This window comes from Branchiostoma floridae, chromosome 11 (genome assembly GCF_000003815.2).
Source record: "Branchiostoma floridae strain S238N-H82 chromosome 11, Bfl_VNyyK, whole genome shotgun sequence".
NCBI classification, from domain to species: Eukaryota; Metazoa; Chordata; class Leptocardii; order Amphioxiformes; family Branchiostomatidae; genus Branchiostoma; species Branchiostoma floridae.
Genome location: NC_049989.1, coordinates 2044837 through 2063895, shown reverse-complemented (window position 1 = coordinate 2063895; position 19059 = coordinate 2044837). Strand labels below are relative to the sequence as shown.

Below are 19059 nucleotides of genomic sequence, written 5' to 3'. Positions count from 1 at the left end.
CAACGTTTCTAACAGTTTCAGTGCAGAGGGTATATCTAGTAGTAGTGATGTCATGTCGTCTGCGTACATTGAGAGTTTTTGCATTCTACCGTACACTTGTAAACCTTTTATGTTTATATCTGCTCTAACTGCTGAAGCTAACATTTCAATACAGATTATAAACAAGCTAGATGACAGTGGATCCCCCTGCCTTACACCTCTATGAACACTAAACCATGGAGATATATAGCCATTATTAAGCACACAGCTTGTTATATCAGTGTATAGCAATTTAACCCATTTGATCATGTTGTGTCCAAAGTTTACAGTTTCTAGTACTTTTAGTATGAAGGAATGTTCGATACTATCATAAGCTTTTTTGAAGTCCAGAAACATCAACAATCCCGGTTTCTTCTTTTTATCGTAATAATCTATTGTGTCATAAATACGCCTGATGTTTGTCCCTATATATCTTTGTTTGACAAACCCTGTTTGGTCTTCGTGTATTAGGAAAGGGAGTAAACGTTCAATTCGTAGTGTAAGTGCTTTACTGACAATTTTATAATCTACATTTAATAGACTTATCGGTCGCCAATTGTCTAGATTACTTGTGTCTAACCCTTTCTTGGGAATTAGCCTTATTACTCCACGTCTTAGTGAGATGGGTAGTAAGTTATTGTGGTACGCATCATTAATTGTATTAAGAAGGTAATCTTTTAGTAAATTCCAATACTTAATATAAAATTCTATCGTGATACCGTCACATCCTGGTGACTTGTTTTTATTTTTTGACATAGCTTGTAAAGCTTTTCTCAGTTCTACCTCTTTCATTTCACCATCACAACTGGTCTTTTGTTCAGTGTTTAACTTTTTAACGTCATCATTGTCTAAAAAATAAGTTGATTCCTTCATGTCTGGGTAACAAGAGGTATATAGTTTTTTATAGTACTCAGCTTCTTCCAATAAAATTGTTTTAGGGTCTGTTGTTATTGATCCGTCTTCCAAAGTCAAAGACGAGATAGTCTTTTCTTTGTAGTTTCTTTTTTCCAGGTTGAAGAAGTATTTTGTACTCTTCTCTCCTTGTTCATTCCAATTGCATCTACTTCTAATGATAGCACCTTTAGTTTTGTGAGTTTGTATACTTTCTAACCTTTCTTTTGTTTCACAGATTAATTTTTGTTTTTCAGGATCATCAAATTCATCTGTCTCCCTCATCAAGGAGTTTAATTGTTCTTCTAATTCTTTCTCCTCATTTTTGCGACTGCGCGCTTTATTTTTAGAGTATTGAATACTAAGTGATCTTATTTCCATTTTAATCATCTCCCATTGTATACCAGGCTGTTGGATATCTTTTAGTTTGTCCTTGATATTAGTGAGTAGATCTGTTATTTCTTTATCAAAAGTTTGATCCTCTAACAAAGAGTTGTTTAAACGCCAAAATCCTGGCCCTCTCTTTTGATATCTAGGCGACTTGACTGTCATTATTACCGCCCTGTGGTCAGGGACGGGCGCTACCTTGATGCTACATTCACTTAAGTTTACTAAATTATAAGGTGCAAACCAGTAATCTAGCCTACATTTTATATTTTCATTTTGCCAAGTGTATTGTCTAGTATTGGGGTTTTTTTCCCGCCATACATCAGCCAGATTAAAAGACTTTAATAGGCATTGCATTTCTTTGATTGCATAATTTTTGTCGTCAATGGGTCTTCCTCCTGTCTTGTCTAATTCTGTTAGGGAAATATTACAGTCACCGCCAATGATAACTGTCCCACTAGCGTTTTCTTGAGCTAGCTTGTGAATTTCTTTGAAGAATTTCACTTGTTCTGTCCTTTTGTTTGGTGAATAAAGGTTAATTAAACTTACGTCATTATCGTTTACTCTACCATTTACCATTATGTATCTACCGTCTTGATCAAGAAGTGTCTGTTCTAAGTCTATATCTGCTTCAGGGTTAAAGAGCATCATTACTCCTTTCCCGTGAGCTGTGCCATGGCTAAAAACTATTTTCCCGCCCCATTCATTAGCCCAAAGTTTTTCATTTTCTTTAGCCGAGAAAGATTCCTGTAAAAAGGCTATGTCTGTTTTCTGGTTATGTATCCATCTAAATATTTTTTGTCGTTTCAGTTTGTTATTTAAACCTCTAACATTTAAGGAGATAAACGTTAATTTGGACGTTAGAGAGTTTGATGAAGACATGTTAAAAGAGTTATAACAAAAAAAAATATCTAAGCATTAACAAGAGCATGACTTGATATGGATAGTAAAAACTAATACCGTACAGTCCTAGTTGTTGGCAGTCCCGCGATCAGAGATCACAAGTTTATCATACCGTATGTGAGCCACTTGACCTCGTTCTCTAGCTGCCCGTAGTGCTGGTAGTAAGTCTTTCCTCTTTTGTCTGATCCTTTCCGAGTAGTCTTCATTAATGTAGATCGATGTACCTTTCAGCAGTTTTGCGTGTCTTAATATGCTCTGTTTGTCCTTGAAGCGTGAGAACTTCACAACAATGGGGCGTGGTCGATCTCCTGGTCTGCCATTACGATGAGCCCGTTCGATTTCTATTGCGTCGGAGTTCAGACGCAACTTGGTCTTCAGTACTTCTTTAACCTTGACTTCAGATTGTTCCCATGTCTCCTTCTTGTCGTCTTTGATCCCATCGAAGATAAGATTGTTCCTTCGTGACTGGTTCTCGATGTAGTCCACTTTGTTTACAATCTCAGTCACTTCGTTGTTGTAGGTCAGGATGTCTTGTTCCAACTGTTTTATTTTGTCCACGTTCTTTCCACTTACCGTTTTCATGTCACCGAGCTCTCCTTGTGAGAAGTTCAGACTGTTTTTTAAATCCTGCATCTCTCTGACGAGATTATCCATCCTTTGATTGGTTGAATCTGTTATTATTTGTACAAATGAGCGGAAATTTTTTTCCTGTTGGTCCAGGAGATCTTTGTAGTAGATTTTTTGTTGTTCCAGCATCTCTTTCATAAAAGCTACACTAACGGGTACTTCCTCGTCCATGACCGCGTTAGTGTTTGTGTTTCTCTTTGGTGGCATGGTGGCGCTCAGGAGGTTGAACTAATCTAATTATCTCTCTCAAACTTGTCTCTAAGTGCAAAATACACAGTACAGCCCTTTCTTAGTTCTATATAGTTCACAATTTCGTTAAATAAGTGGATTTTACCGGTTTGTTGGAGAGATTTCGTTTCTTCGGTGTAGTGGTCCTGGATACGTTAATTGCACACACCGGCGTGCGTTGTCTGCACAAGAACAAAGGACGCACTCTCCGCCCTCCCACCTATGCAGGTCTGTGATCCAAAATCCTGGAGAAACTGGTCCCGTCTCCCCAAAAATCTTCTTCGAAGTTGTACAAACTGTCTCTGCAACACTTCAACTCAAAAGTTCTCCTTTGGATGCGATAAATCACATCAAAAACTCATTCTTTGGAACAACATACGGAGAGACGTTGAATACCTGGCTTCTACCGTAAGCGCCACCTACCGATCGAAACCGGTAGAATACCGTCGTCTCTGAGCTGTCATTTTCCCTAGCTACGAATGATACATACAAAGTGAGTTGTGAGGTGTCTTGGTATTAACTGGAAAAGTGTTTTGTTAATAATAACTCAATTGTTTTGATAGCAGGTCTCAAAACCTAGATTTTGGTCATAACTGTATGGTCATAACTGTTTAACTGCCTGTGAAATACCTTAATCTAAGACGATATAAGGAAACAATAAGATCTGTCTCAATTTTAGATACAGATGCTAATTGTTTGCCTTGTAAAGTTCAGTCCTTTGTTCATAGTTGTTATGTTTCAGTTGTAAAGGTTCTGCAGCTCCCTCTACTTGGAAATTATGAAATAGCAGTCATATTTTGTGCAATGTACCTTACTCTATAATCAACAAGCTTACATGTTTTGATGAAATTAAGTTGAGTGTAAGTAGATTTTGCTGTTGCCTAGATGTTTGATTTCAAAAACACAGGCATGTTGCATTTTCCGTATTTTTCAAATTTTAGAGATAAAAACAAATATCATTAGAAATGCTTATGTTTTGTTGTCTTTTGATGATGAGTGTTGTCTTTTCAGGCACACTTCAGTTATGAAGTTAAGTGTAACATAAATCCAACTTAGGTTGCAGCAAAGTCGCAATACGATCTTCGTCTAATGAAAAAGGGGCCTTATGCAGAGGTTGTCCATAGTGCAGTCCAGGTACAAAACATACTCCCCCAAACACACAAACACACTACACAGCAGCTGGGGACTTCTGAGGTCCTATTGGACTGATTTTCATTGCGATACAGACCACTGAGCCACTACTGGCAACTGTAGGAAAGGGACTGGTTATCGCCAGAGTTAGAGGTGAACAGCCACAAGCTCTCGCGTAGGGGGCCCAATAAGCCCATGCCATAGCTATCACAGAATAGTACCTGTCCTATGGATAGACGGTCTCTCTTTTGTAGGAGACTCGATCATGGCATCAGCGATCGACTCCCTCATCACCAAGATCAGCCTGTCCAAAAATACCCCCCCCCACACACACACACTACACAGCAGCTGTGTTACCTGTCCTGTGGATAGACGGTCTCTCCTTTGTAGGAGACTCGATCATGGCGTCAGCGATGGACTCCCTCAGCCTGTCCAAAAATACCTCCCCCCACACACACACACACTACACAGCAGCTGTGTTACCTGTCCTGTGGATGGACGGTCTCTCCTTTGTAGGAGACTCGATCATGGTATCAGCAATGGACTCCCACATCACCAAGATCAGCCTGTCCAAAAATCCCCCCCCCCCACACACACACACTACACAGCAGCTGTGTTACCTGTCCTATGGATAGACGGTCTCTCCTTTGTAGGAGACTCGATCATGGCGTCAGCGATGGACTCCCTCAGCCTGTCCTCCAGAACCTCAGCTCCCCTCATCGGACCAGACTCCGGCCAGCTCCCGCAGATCTCCACCACTCTTGTGCCTCGGTCAAAACTTCCTGGAACATAGATGGACATGCGACAAGTTAAACCTCAGGGCCTGTGATATTATCCAAGTTACAGTAATAAAAATAAGAGCATCTTATCAAACTTCATTGGCAAAAAAACTCCTGATCAGATCTCCACCACTCTCGTGCCTCGGTCAAAACTTCCTGGAGCCGAGATGGAGATGCGACAAGTTTAACTCCGGTTATATCATCCAAGTAGAGGAAATGTTACTGTAATAAAAATAAGGGCATCTTATCAAACTTTGTTATTGATTGGCAAAAAATTACCATATTGTTCCCTTGGTTTTTTTCCTGAACTGCAAACATACAATTTTATCTCACCACTCATCAAAAAGAATGTACACAGTTCTTTATGATAACTTCATGTTTCAGGAGTTTACAGATGCTACCGGATTGTTTTAACACATTTGGAACTTTGATGATGATTTGATTTTTTATTTCACATACAAAGTTTTACAGTTTCGCAGTGCACGCAAACACATGCACTGAATTGCACTGGAAAATACAATCAGGTTGACAGCCTTACTACATTACAACATTACATCGTTTATCTACTGATATTTAAAATCAACTATGCTTCTTACGATATCGTCTATATTAAACTTTGTTTAGCATAATTCTTCTTTTACAGTAGCATATTTACACCAGTTGTTGTGAGCATAAAATATTACTCGATTTAAAAATTGACTGTACAAGTTTCATTTGGTTTTATATTAAACGAGCATTTAAAAACAGACACGACAACATATTCAGTAATGACTAGAGGTAACCAATGAGGTTATAGGGAGGTAACATGCTTCTTGTTTAACCATCATCCTCTATCTAAAGAGTCACTATGTCATGGCTGACAAAATCTACCAAATATACCTGGTCCAGAGTCTATGAGAAGAGGCATGGACGCAGCATTGGAGCCGGGTGAATGTCCGAGAGGCTCGAACCCTGGGGCTGTGTGGGACGTCCTACCGGACTGGGGGGTGGGGACGGGCTGGGACCGTACAGGCTGCACTCTGTAAACAACAACAACAACAACATTATCTACTACATGATACAATCTATATCTTACAGAACCAGGGAAGGGGATAGCATTTTAGGACCAGGGACAGGATTTCATGACCAGGGACAGGGATAGCATTTCACGACCAGGAACAGGGATAGCATTTTAGTTCCAATTACGGTGAGAGCATTTCAGTAGCAGGGACAGGGATAGAATTTCAGTACCAGGGACAGCATTTCAGTACCAGGGCTAGCATTTCAGGACCAGGGACAGGGATAGCATTTCAGAACCAGGGACAGGGATGGGGTTTCAGTAGCAGGGACAGGGAAAGCATTTCAGAACCAGGGAAAGCATTTCAGAACCAGGGAGAGCACTTTAGGACCAGGGACAGGAATAGCATTTCAGTACCAGGGACATGGATAGCACTTCAGAACCATGGACAGGGAAATCATTTCAGAACCAATGACAGGGATAGCATTTCAGTAGCAAGGTCAGAGATAGCATTTCAGGGCCAGAGACAGGGATAGCATTTCAGAACCAGGGACAGGGATAGGGTTTAAGTAGCAGGGCCAGGGAAAGCATTTCAGAACCAGGGAAAGCATTTCAGAACCAGGGAAAGCATTTCAGAACCAGGGATAGCATTTCAGGACCAGGGACAGGAATAGCATTTCAGTACCAGGGACAGGGAAAGCATTTCACCCAATGCCCAAACCACTACCTCAAAGGTGTCTGACCCTTTTGGCATAGTGGTTACGGCGTTGAGTTTGTGATCTGGCAGCCTGGGTTTGAGTTCCAGGAGCCAGGAGACTGTTTCTGCTCACCTTTCACACATAAAAAAAGAACGACTCTGTGATCTGTTCCTTGCCTGAGACTCTGCAGGTCCAGCTCCTCAGCCAGACTCTTAGATTTCATCATGGCAAACTTTTTCATCTTTCTACACTAGGATCAGTTTTGGAGTCATCAGAGGATGTCATCCATACAACAAAATAAACATGGCCTAAGACATAAAATAGAACAGTTTTGTTCCTTGCCTGAGACTCTGCAGATCCAGCTCCTCTGCCAGCACATCCACAGTGTTAGCGTCAGGACTCTGGCCCAGCAGAGCCGAGGAGTTGGAGGACAGGACCGCTGTGTTGGTCTGGAATGTCTTGAAGGAGAACTGCGGACCCATCCACAGCCTGCGGTGGGGGCCGGCGTGGGTCACCATCTCAACCTGAAATTGGAAAAAATATATGTTTTACACTCCATACATTGCAAATATTTTTCATAATGCTGTCTGTACATATGTGAGATTGCGTGGCAATGTGTAAAAAATGGTTCTGGACCAGACAAGTTTGAATCCTGCCGCGTCAACGATCTTGTGCCCTTGGGAAAGGCACTTTACACAGCTTTCCTCACTTTCCTCAGGTGAAAATGAGTACATAGCTTCGGCTAGTGCTGTCCCTCTGATAGGACGTTAAATGGAGGTTCCGTGTGTTGGGAGAGACACATCCCACGCATGTTAAAGAACCCAGCACACGTGCGATGGTGTCCAGTCACTAATGGAGATCTATATCAAATCAAACCAAACCAAACCAAATACTTAACATTTTTTGTCCGCATCTGAACTGTGAACAGAACAATGTGAGCCAGAATTGCCCTAAAGAAGGTGACAGATGGTCACAGAAACGTCGGTGAGAATAAAGCAATGTAAAAAGAGTCTCTTTTTCAGTGTCGTACCAAACTGATGAAACTATTCACTGAGGAAAAAATATACAAAATATTCATCTATCACTTCTGTGTACGGAGATACTATACACGTCTGTTTGTATTCTTCAGTTATTTCCACATTGGTTGACATTTGATTGATGTTTATTTGAAAGCCATTAGACTAGAATGTCTGGTCTATTCTTCCTGGATTCCGACATAAAAAAAATGTAACAGCACAGAATGACAGGTTGGCAGTGTGTTCAAAATCATCTTTATCAAGTTGAACCTATATTCATTGAGTGTCAACTGACATGTGAACAGAACATACACTCAGGCCAAACTTTGGCCGGCAATTCTGCCCAGGCAGCTGTTTAAAATTCCCTCAGAACCTCCCATGCTGCCCCGGCCCCGCTCACACTTAAGCTGATTGTGCCCAGTGTCTCCTCTAAGCCTCTCGGTAGTTAGCTTGGTGCAAGAATCCTGTCCACAAACAAACAGCATAAAAAACATAACCCTCTTGGCAAAGGTACTATACATACTACTAATGATAATGGGCTGGTTTCTGTGTGCTACCAGTACATGTAATTTCTTTGTTTATGAACTTGCATTTACATGACTTGTGTTGTGTCAACTGTCATATCCACCAAAAATTACAGGCCAAAGTTTGGCCTGCAATTCTGCCCAGGTAGCTGTTTAAAATTCCCTCAGAACATCCCATGCTGCCCCGCTCACACTTAAGCTGATTGTGCCCAGTGTCTCCCCTAAGCCTTGGGTAGTTAGCTTGGTGCAAGAATCTTGTCAGCAGCTGATGAGGGCAATTGACACAAATCAAGACCAAGACGTGCACCACTGATGAGTCGGAGCAAAGTTCGCGGGGTAGTCCTAACGGAGTGCCAATGTCCACTGAGCCACTTTACATGAGCTAACACTTAACCAGGCATCTTGCCACTGCTGTCGTTAGATCCAGCGGGGACCCGGCAATTACTGTAGCACTGCTGCCATTAACTGGCGCAAGTTAACCAGTAGCTCAGAGAAAACGCAGTCAATTTTTTTTCTTTTTCTTCAAACATCTCACATTCATGTGGGACTTTTTAGAAGTGCACAAGAAATAGCCAAGTGAAAGCTTCTCTATGCTAGATTTTACAGAGAACACTTTTATGAGCTCCCAGTAGAACAGTTGTAAACAGTTATTACACAATTGTTTTTTTTTCTAATATGTTTTTTTTATATACAGGGGAACATTTTTCTGAGCTCTAAGCATTACAAGCCATGTAAACATTTATCACATGGTCAATTGTTTTTTTTTCCTTTCACAAGTATATATACTAAAGCATTATGCCACTGCTGTCGTTAGATCCTGCGGGGACATTTTTTCTGAGATCCCAGCATGTAAACAGTTATCACAATTATTTTTTTTCGTGTAGGAAACATTTTTCTTCAAACATCTTACTTTCAAGAGGGACTTTAAAGAAGTGAAGAAGAAATATCCAAGTAAGCTTCTCTATCCTACATGTAGATTTTACAGGGAACATTTGTCTGAGCTCCCAGCATAACAATCCATGTAAACAGGTATCACATAATTGTTTTTTTTTCTCCAAACATCATGTGGGACTTTTTAGAAGTACAGAAGAAATAGCCAAGGAAAATCTTCCAAGTTAAACCTAGATTTTGCAGGAACCATTTTCTCTGAGCTCCCAGTAGAACAATCAATGTTAACAGTTATCACACAAATGTGTTTTTCTTTTCGTATGTTTTTCTTCAAACATCTTGCACTCAGTTTGTTGTATTGCAGAAGAAATGGCCAAGTAATCTCTTTTAACCTAGAATTTGCAGGGAACATTTTTCTCTTAGCTCCCAACAGAAGAATTAATGTAAACAGTTAACACATGATTGTTTTTTTCTTTTAGTATGTTTTTTTTTCAAACATCTTAGATTCACGTGGGACTTTTAAGGAGTGCAGAAGAAATATCCAAATAAGCTTTTCTAAACTAGATTTTACGTGTTTTTTTCTCAGCTCCCTGTAGAACATTGTTAAAAGTTATCACATAAATGTTTTTTCCTTTTAGTATTTTTTTTCCAAACATCTTACATATGATATATGATTCACTTGGAACTTTTTAAAAGTGCAGAATAAATAGCCAAGTAAGCTCTTAATCTAACCTATTACAATTTTGGTAGGGAACATTTTTCTCTGAGCTTCCAGTAGAGTGATAGATATCACACAATTGTTTTTTCTTTTAATATGTTTTTTTAAACAATTCTAGTAGACAAACACTGTCAATAAAAAAAGTAAAAGAACTAGCCAAGTAAGCTCTTCTAACTGAAACTTAAACCTAGCTTTTGCAGGTAACATGTTCTTAATCAGTTCCCAGTAGAACACTGTCAACAATTATTGTAACAGATCACTTCAGTGTCACTGACAAAATCTAGTGGACACTACTTGAAATGTCTGGCCGTTTCCTAAATCATATCCAGTTGCTTGAGTAACTGCTTTTGGCAATAATTATTGTAAGCTTCACAGTACAGAGGAAGTCAGTTAATTGCACATCGGATTAACGCACACTTCTGTTAACTGCACAGAATCTCAAAATCCCAAACCGGTGCGGTCCAGCTAGATAACTTCGCATTATTGCACCAGCCGGATAATTGCGCCAAATAGGCCGTGCAATTAAGCGGCTTCTACTGTATATATACTTACAAAATACAATATAATGTAAACGGATGTTGAGGGATCTTAGACTGCACCAATTGCCTCATTGTAATGTAGGCGTAGTCACAGTGCATCCAATCCTTTCCAATGGCCCCGCAGTGAGGACCAGTAACTGCTGGGTCCCAGCCTGCACATCTATATTTCAAACAAGTAGACTACAGGGTTACATTAGCAAGATGAACTGTAAGGCAGCCTTGAGCCGTTTAATTTCACACAAATGCTTCCTAAGTGTGCTCTCGTCTAGTTAATGGCCAGTGGCCGTCCCAAAGTGCTCGGCCAAAGTGGTAGGAAAGACACTTACGAGTGTGGATCCGACCATTTGTCTCGCAAAAGACAAGGCAGAAGGGGTTAAACCGTAATTGGGATGAAGTCAGGAACTCTTCTGACCTAAATCTTAAGTCAACCCGGACTGGGAAGGATTCCAGAGGACCGTTTGAGGGGCGGCCAAGATGTTCTGTCGTTAACATCTCCTCAGCAGTGTCACCGGTGCAGTGGCTGGGTGGGTAGAGTGTTCGTCTTGCATTCGGAAGGTCGCGAGTTCAATCCCCGGCCGAGTCATACGAAAGACTTTAAAAATGGCACATGCTGCTTTCTCTGATTAGCATTCAGCATTCGGGAAGGAGTATGGAAGTTGAACACACACCACTACCGGTGGAGTAGCCCCAGTTGCTGTAGTGATTACACAAAATTGTGTGGCCCAAGGCTACTGAAATGGAGATGGGTGCCGCCTATGCGCCTATCAGGCGCAGGCAGGACTTTGACAGCAGTTTTAGGAGTAAGTGTACATGGCATCGAGTGGCCTAGTAGCTAGGCTAGTATACACGAGATTGTGAGGGCTTGGGTTCTATTCCTTGTGTTCCTGGACAGATATTTTGTCCTTGGGAAACGCAAATTAGTACAACTTTCTTTGCTCTAGCCAGGTGTAAAAAAACACGGATGTATGACTTCAGTTGAAGAGTTTAAGAAATTCAATAAGTTCATGTTTAACAAGAACTGAATCAATAGTCAACTTGACACCCTGAAGAAGAACCTTAAAGTGTGCAGCCTCACCAAAAGCTGCCCACTCGTGTCAGGGACCCTTGCAGAAGTATAATTAGACACTACATACTTCTACCAGTACAATATACTGACTACAAAAGGTCAACAATTTTCCAACTATAAAAAAATGATTTTACTCCTTTTTTTTCCATCCTCACGCATTACTTTTGCATGGTGTCTCCAGAGCATGTTCAGTTCAGTTCAGTCAGTTCAGTTCATCCTCATATGAGATGCCCTTAACAATGTCCGACCAGGCATCCACAAAATTAACTCAGTGTGCTCTGAAGGTCAAGGCTGTGACTCACCTGAGAAAGCCAGTGGTCATCCTCCTGGCTGCTCTGATCCGATGACAGGCTGTCATAGGAGTCGTACCTGGTCACCATGGAGTTACCTAGGCAACAACACACAAATAAATAAACAACTCACAAACACCATTACTTTTACATCCTAGTTTAACTATTAGGTCATAAACCAGGGCTGTCTCCAGCTCTAAATATTTTTGCCGGTGCGTAGCATAGGCTTAGAGGCGAGAGAAGCCGTTCGTTCAACCGTTCATCAACGGTTTGGTTTGCATGGATGTATGGATGGATCGGTCAATTTAACCAAACTCTTCTTACAGCCCTTCTATACACACGATTACGCAATCAGCTAGCGTGGCCGAGCGGTCTACGCGCTGGGTGGATATAGCGATTTGCTTTTGCAGCCGTGGATCGTGGGAATCGATGCTATTAATTTCAATGTTACCTCCATGAAATGTCATGGAGGTTATATTTTACCCAGCATTTGTCTGTCTGTGTGTCTGTGTGTTTGTAAACAAGATAACTCAAGAACGGCAAGGTGACTTGGTTTCATACTTGGTGTGTTGGTAGTGTGTGATGAAAGCTGGAAATGATTAGATTTTGGGCCCCCTAGCGGCTTCCCTTGGTACTGCAGCGCAACTTCCGGGTTTGCTATCTCGGTGTTCTGAGCATGCTATGGTCACGATTTTGGGGTGTTAGATAGCTCTTGTGCTCAGGAAGAAATGACATAAGTTTGGGCCCCCTAGCGTCCGGGTTTAGGATAGCAGGGGCATTTTTGTCAAAAACTTCTGAAGACGATAATTCCAGAAGGGAACAACGGATTTTTATGATTTTTGATATGCAGGTACCTTAGACAATGTTGTACAAGATAAAATACTAATTATGCAAAATAGGAGTACATTTGCATAATTAATGAGAATAATCTATCATAGCAGTTTTTTCAATGTATCTCTTGTCCCGGACGTGATATGGTCGTGACATTTATGTGGTAGATAGCCTTTAGCGTCATGACAAAGTGGGGCAAGTTTCAGTCCCCTAACATTCAATTGTGGAACTGCAGGAGCGTTTTTGTCAAGACACTCCAAAGAGGATAACTGCAGAAAGGAACGACGGATTGCCTGCATTTTAGGTATGCAGGTAGCTTGGGCAAAGATGTTCATAATGATATGCATTTTATGCAAATGAGGACTTAATTTACATAATTAATGAGGAAATTGTATAATTCCATTGTTTGCAATAACTAGACTTCGATAAATGTAACACTTGTTAATTATAATCTGTGGAACATATGCAGATATCAAATATGCAAATGAGGAACTTATTTGCATAATTTATGCAAAAATTGCAAAACAACTTAATGATTAATGATCTGAATTGGGAATTTTACTTGTGACGTGTACTGTACGTTATTCAATGATGAACAACACCATACATAAATCATGTTAATGTTAAGTCATTTGCATGAAATTAACAAAAGCTCTAAATATTCATGGAGGTATGAGGTCGCCGAACTCTAGTTTAATCTGTCATTCTAAAGCTTACAAAAATACAATTTCATCAATTCCATGTCCTGAAGTTCCAATTTTTGGGATGGATAGGTGAACTAATGTTTCTTTGTCCCAACAAGCAAATTTCCGTTCCAAGACGAAGGGATAGGTCCTGGAGACTACCGTGCTTCAAACAGAAGTTAACATGGCATGGTGGTCACTGGGCGATAGGTCTTGACTTAAAATCTACAGGTTCTGTGTTCGAATCCCTGATGGAAATTTAAGCACCAAAGTTGTGCCCTTGAGAAAGGCACTTTACACAACAATCATATTTCCTCACTGGGCCCTGGTGAAAGTGACTTCCTAGCTTTGGTTAGGGATGTTCTCTCCCATGGGGCACAAAGCCAGAGGTCCCATGTTTAAAGCAAGGAAAAAACTTGAGCATTAACTTCCTTGATCCCACCATACTTATAAAAAATTTTGAGAAGGCTGGTCCTTCCAGGTGTGAGTGGTTTGAACCTTTCAGTCTGACCTCTGGGTTAGCATCATGAAAAGGTGATAGTCACCTGTTATGTCAATCCTTCCACAAACTGCAAGACACTAAATAAAATGTCATTCATCAATTCATTGTATTCAATCCCAATGAATACATTAACTTTCAGGTATAACAAATGTACTTGAAACAGGAGTGATTCTTCATCGTCAGATGAAGTTCTTTGCAGGCTATTTTTGTGACCTACTGAATGAAACATGGACCCTCTATTTTTCCATGACCTTTTACTGAATGACCAGAAAGCGATCACCTTAATAAGTGTTGTTCGTTAGGGCGGCGTAAGGGTGCATTTTTCTAGTACCAAGGGGTGGGTTTAACAGTCTATCGCTTCCATTATGGTAATTGCAACCCAATATAGCTTTATTTTCCGACTGATGCTTCGGTCCAGGAGGACTCATCTTCAGACCATCAACTGCCTGACGGCGGACCCTGGCTCTCCTAATTAACTCTTAAAACTCTCCCTAGTAACACCTTGGCCCAATCTATGCCACATTTCTTGTCAAGTACAGTGCTTAGAAGTAGTTATATCGCTGCGACCATCTCGAAATAAAAACAAACTGCAGACTTTTATTTTCTCAAGGTTTTATGATTATGTAGGCACTCTGATTGGCAAGCTAAATGTGTGGTGACTAACCAGAGGGTGGGTAAAAATAAATGCAAAGTCTTTGACTAAAAAATTAACTTTTAGGCCAAAGGTGTTTAACAGGCACATTAAGGAGAGTGTCTTTGAAAGTTAGCCTTTTTTGTATTGTATACGCAGTGCAAGTGCAAGTATTGTATACAAGTGCAAAGGACTGTGCAACCTGGAAACTTGTAACGGAGAGGAGCAAGGGGCCAGTCTCTGGCCTAGGCACTTAGGCAGGTAGGCAGGCATACGCAGTAAACCGACTCATGGCATAACACATCAGCTTTTACTGAAGATTAAAAGCTGCATAACCAGACAGACTTATATGATCCATTCAGGCCAGGACGGACCCCTACTCTTCTTGATACATGTATATGCAGTGGGTTCTTTAATGCGCTCAAGGTGGGACCTCCATGTGCAACCTGGAAACTTCTAACAGAGAGGAGCGGCCAGTCTCTGGCCTAGGCACTTAGGCAGGTATACACAGTAAACCAACTCATGGCATAACACACCAAGCTTGTACTGAAGACTACAAGCTCTATATCCCGACAGACTTATTTGATCCATTCACACTGGGATGGACCCCTACTCTTCTTGATACATGTACATGCGGTGGGTTCGTTAATGCGCTCAAGGTGGGACCTCCATGTGTCCTATCTGAGCAATGGCCCTAGCCGAAGCCAACTCATTTACACCTACAATGTAAGTCTAATGAGGCAAATGGTGTTAAGTGGCTTTTCCAAGGGAACTATATGAGGACCTGTCTAGGATTCAAACTCCAGGGCTCAAAATACCACCTGCATATGCAAGTTAGTGCAGGTAAAAATGAAGCTGTGCAGGTATTTCTGATGTCTACCTTCACCTAACCTGCACTGGTCCATGTGCTGGGTTTTATACATAAATAGTATGAAAGAAAAAGTAGCAATGGTTCCTGAACAATTTTAGTAAGATCCATACTTCCTAAATTCATTGTGGTGCAGCTAAAATTTGTCTGGTGCAGGTAATTTTTAATGTTACCTGCACCAGCGCAGGTATGCAGAAAAAAGTATTTCGAGCCCTGATTACTCAGTATCTCTAGGTTCTGAGTCAACAACCCAAACCACTAGGCCACCATGAGTGTCTTGGAAAGTGGTGAAGGATGCAGAAGAGGTGCAGCTTGCAGCGCCTGCTCTAGCTCAGGACCACCGATCGTTTGGAGAGGACAGTTTCAGGATTCAAACTCAGTAAGTCTAAGTTCTGAGTCAAGAACATTAACCACAAGGCAGGGCTGTCTCCAGGACCCGTCCCTCCGTCCTAGGACGGAAATTTACTTGTTACGACAGGAAAAATATTACCCTATATGTCCCAAAAATCTAAAATGTTGAAAATCTACTTTTTATAAGCTTAAAATGACACTTTTAACATGGATAATCAACAATATGGCCTTCCAAACAATGAGTGGGATGGAAAAAGCTGGAGACAGTCCTGCTACAAGGCCACCATCAGTGTCTTGGAAAGTGGTGAAAGATGCACAAGAGGTGCAGCTTGCAGCGCCTGCTCTAGCTCAGGACCACCAATCGTTTGGAGAGGACAGTTTCAGGATTCAAACTCAGTACGTCTAAGTTCTGAGTCAAGAACATTAACCACAAGGCAGGGCTGTCTCCAGGACCCGTCCCTCCGTCCTAGGACGGAAATTTGCTTGTTGGGATCGGAAAAATATAACCCCATCCATCCCAAAAATCTGAACTGTTGAAAATCTACTTTTTATAAGCTGAAAATTACACTTTTAACATGGAAAATCAACAATATGGCCTTCCAAACAATGAATGGGATGAAAAAAAAGCTGGTGACAGTACTGCTACAAGGCCACCATGAGTGTCTTGGAAAGTGGTGAAAGATGCACAAGAGGTGCAGCTTGCAGCGCCTGCTCTAGCTTAGGACCACCAATCGTTTGGAGCCGACAGTTTCAGGATTCAAACTCAGTACGTCTAAGTTCTGAGTCAAGAACATTAACCACAAGGCAGGGCTGTCTCCAGGACCCGTCCCTTTTTTGTTTGTTGGGACGGGAAAAATATAACCCCATCCGTCCCAAAAATCTGAACTGTTGAAAATCTACTTTTTATAAGCTGAAAATGACACTTTTAACATGGATAATCAACAATATGGCCTTTCAGACAATGAGTGGGATGGAAAAAGCTGGAGACAGTCCTGCTACAAGGCCACCATCTGAGTGTCTTGGAAAGTGGTGAAAGATGCAGAAGAGGTGCAGCTTGCAGCGCCTGCTCTAGCTCAGGACCACCGATCGTTTGGAGCGGACAGTTTCGTCAATAGCCGTGGCTCTGAGGGACCATTAGCTCAAAGGTTCAGCCCTTAACAACACTGTTTGGCACTTAATCCCATCCATCATGTGTGACTTGAGCCAGATGCTCCTCCGTAAGCCAAGTGTGAAACATGATCACGTACTGTAAAAGGGAAAATGTTCGTGGTATCACATGTACTGTAAATGCAGAAATGTTCGCGGTGGATTAATGTTCGTGGTTTTCGCGGTGGCTGCTTCACCTCGAATTTAAAACTACCGCGAACATTTTTCCATGGCAGTAAGAGACTACTGTGCATGGTGCTAATGCGAATTTAAAACCACCGCGTAAAGTCCATTTTCCCGCTACCGCGAACTTAAATGAGTTTACAGTATGTTCACTGTGACCTCTTTGCTGCAAACTTGAAATCACCTAGACAACCTAAACTTGAAACCACCTAAACTACCTAGACTTGAGCCAGATGTTCCTCCGTAAGCCAAGTGTGAAACATGATCACGTACTGTAAAAGGGGAAAATGTTTGTGGTGGTCTTAGTTGTATGTTCGCAGTGACCTCTTTGTTGCAAACCTAAAACCACCTAGACAACCTAAACCACCAACCTAGACAACCTAAACTTGAAAACACCTAAACTACCTAGACTTGAGCCAGATGCTCCTCTGTAAGCCAAGTGTGAAACATGATCACGTACTGTAAAGGGGAAAATGTTCGTGGTGGTCTCACGTGTATGTTTGCTGTATTACTTCTTCACTTTTTTAAAAAAACGAGATTGGTCAGAGCAAGGTCGTTAGACCACTTCAGAGCAATGAACTAAGAGTAAGAAGTTGGAAATAACTGATGATGATGATGATGATGACTGGTTTATTCAAACACATATAATATACATGACCCAGATAGCAGCCCTAAGGCTGAATTGATAGGCACATTTACATTTACAATTGCAATAAAATACATATTGTCATCATTAAAACAGGCATTCTACCGACTAACACCATTAAGCAATCTAAAAACTATTCACACAGAGTCATCGTTTAGCAGGGAAACCATATAGTTAATCGGGCTTCTCTTGAAACGAGTAGTGTTCGCTTTCAGAGTCTGGAGCCTGTTACTAGACCGAGTCTCTCTACCTGAGATCTCCCCACGGCATGGTGGGAGCCAGTTTCTGTAGATCGGGGATCTCCAGATGGAACTAGCATACGTTCTGCACAGTTCCTCTCGTCTCTGAGACAGTGGTGTGAGAGAGAGTTCAGTGAGTGCAGAGCTGTAGCAGGTGTTTACTTTACAATACAGTGTTTTATTAAACATTATCAAAATTACATGTTTGACGGATTATAGATATGGGCTAATGTTTACTATCTACGACAAAAAATGATCAAAACCAATGGTTCTCTTATTAATGTGACAAAAGCATTTTTGGTAAGTCTTTCTTGATATTCATTTTTTTACACTTTTATTTTTGGTTTCTGCCTGGGTCCTGGTTTGAAAAATGTTATCCTATCATAAGCAGGGGAGCCCAATGACCAACGTGTTGCCTTCACCTGGCCCATAGGTCATCCCCAGTGATGTTGACTGGAACAGTGACCAGTACCAGTTGGTGCATTAGTACTTGAACGGCTCTCCGTGTCAATCAATGCCAGCCTCGAGCACTCTCTGACCGGCCCCGGCTATGAAACCTGTGTTATGAAGTGCCATTTTGCCACTAATAATCAATAAAAACTCATACCACTTGCCCCCCACCATATGGCGGGGTCATAGATCATACACCTACTTCATCGGTGTAAGTGGCACTTGTGTCATGCTCCCCACTCCATTGTACCTCGGACAAGGTCTTTGCTGGGCCGGGAGGGCTTTGAAACTGCTGTTATGAAGTGAGATTCTGCCACCGGCAATCAATAATCTTGGTACTAACGGTGGGATCTCCAGATGGCCGTAGTTATGGCTCCTGTCGCCATCATAAATGACCTTAAGCGTTTGAACATGCTCAAAATTGACTCCTGGGTCCTTCTAAAGGACAAATCATCAGTCAGTCAGGTGGTGCAGCTTTGGCTGCAGCTAGCAGTGCCAAGGTGTGTGATGGAATGTTTATCATGGCTAACTAAAGTAGCTCTAGGGTAAAATTATTGTACAATATTTGTGCACATATGCCAGTCTGTGTCTACCCCTAACATAAAACGTTGTTACTTCTGTTGGAGGGATCACAATACACATGGAGAAATCAAAGATCCCACATTTCCAAGAGATATTTGTGAATTTTTGTTTTATGCATTGTAAATTTCTTGTCAAACTATGCATTTGTCCACTGTCTCCCATAAGGCAAAAGAGAAGGAAAATGAAAACAGGAATTGAGATGACCTTCCATAACCTATTTTGCGACTGTTGACCTAACTTCTTGTCA

The 19059-nt window shown here is 41.4% G+C and overlaps 1 protein-coding gene across 6 annotated transcripts in view; it reads right to left on the bottom strand.

Moving 5' to 3' along the window:
* Positions 1-19059, bottom strand: part of LOC118425597 (breast carcinoma-amplified sequence 3 homolog) — a 106950-nt gene that overhangs the window by 33906 nt on the left and 53985 nt on the right. For 4 of the 6 annotated variants that reach the window (XM_035834538.1, XM_035834541.1, XM_035834539.1 and 1 more), the window contains 4 exons: positions 11713-11798; positions 7002-7183; positions 5844-5983; positions 4806-4967 (listed from right to left, as the gene is read on the bottom strand). In XM_035834538.1, the coding sequence (XP_035690431.1) occupies positions 4806-4967; positions 5844-5983; positions 7002-7183; positions 11713-11798 (570 nt within the window). Of the gene's footprint in view, positions 1-4542; positions 4614-4805; positions 4968-5067; positions 5121-5843; positions 5984-7001; positions 7184-11712; positions 11799-19059 lie in introns of those variants that run through there. The other 2 variants (XM_035834540.1, XM_035834542.1) reach the window with 2 other exon arrangements.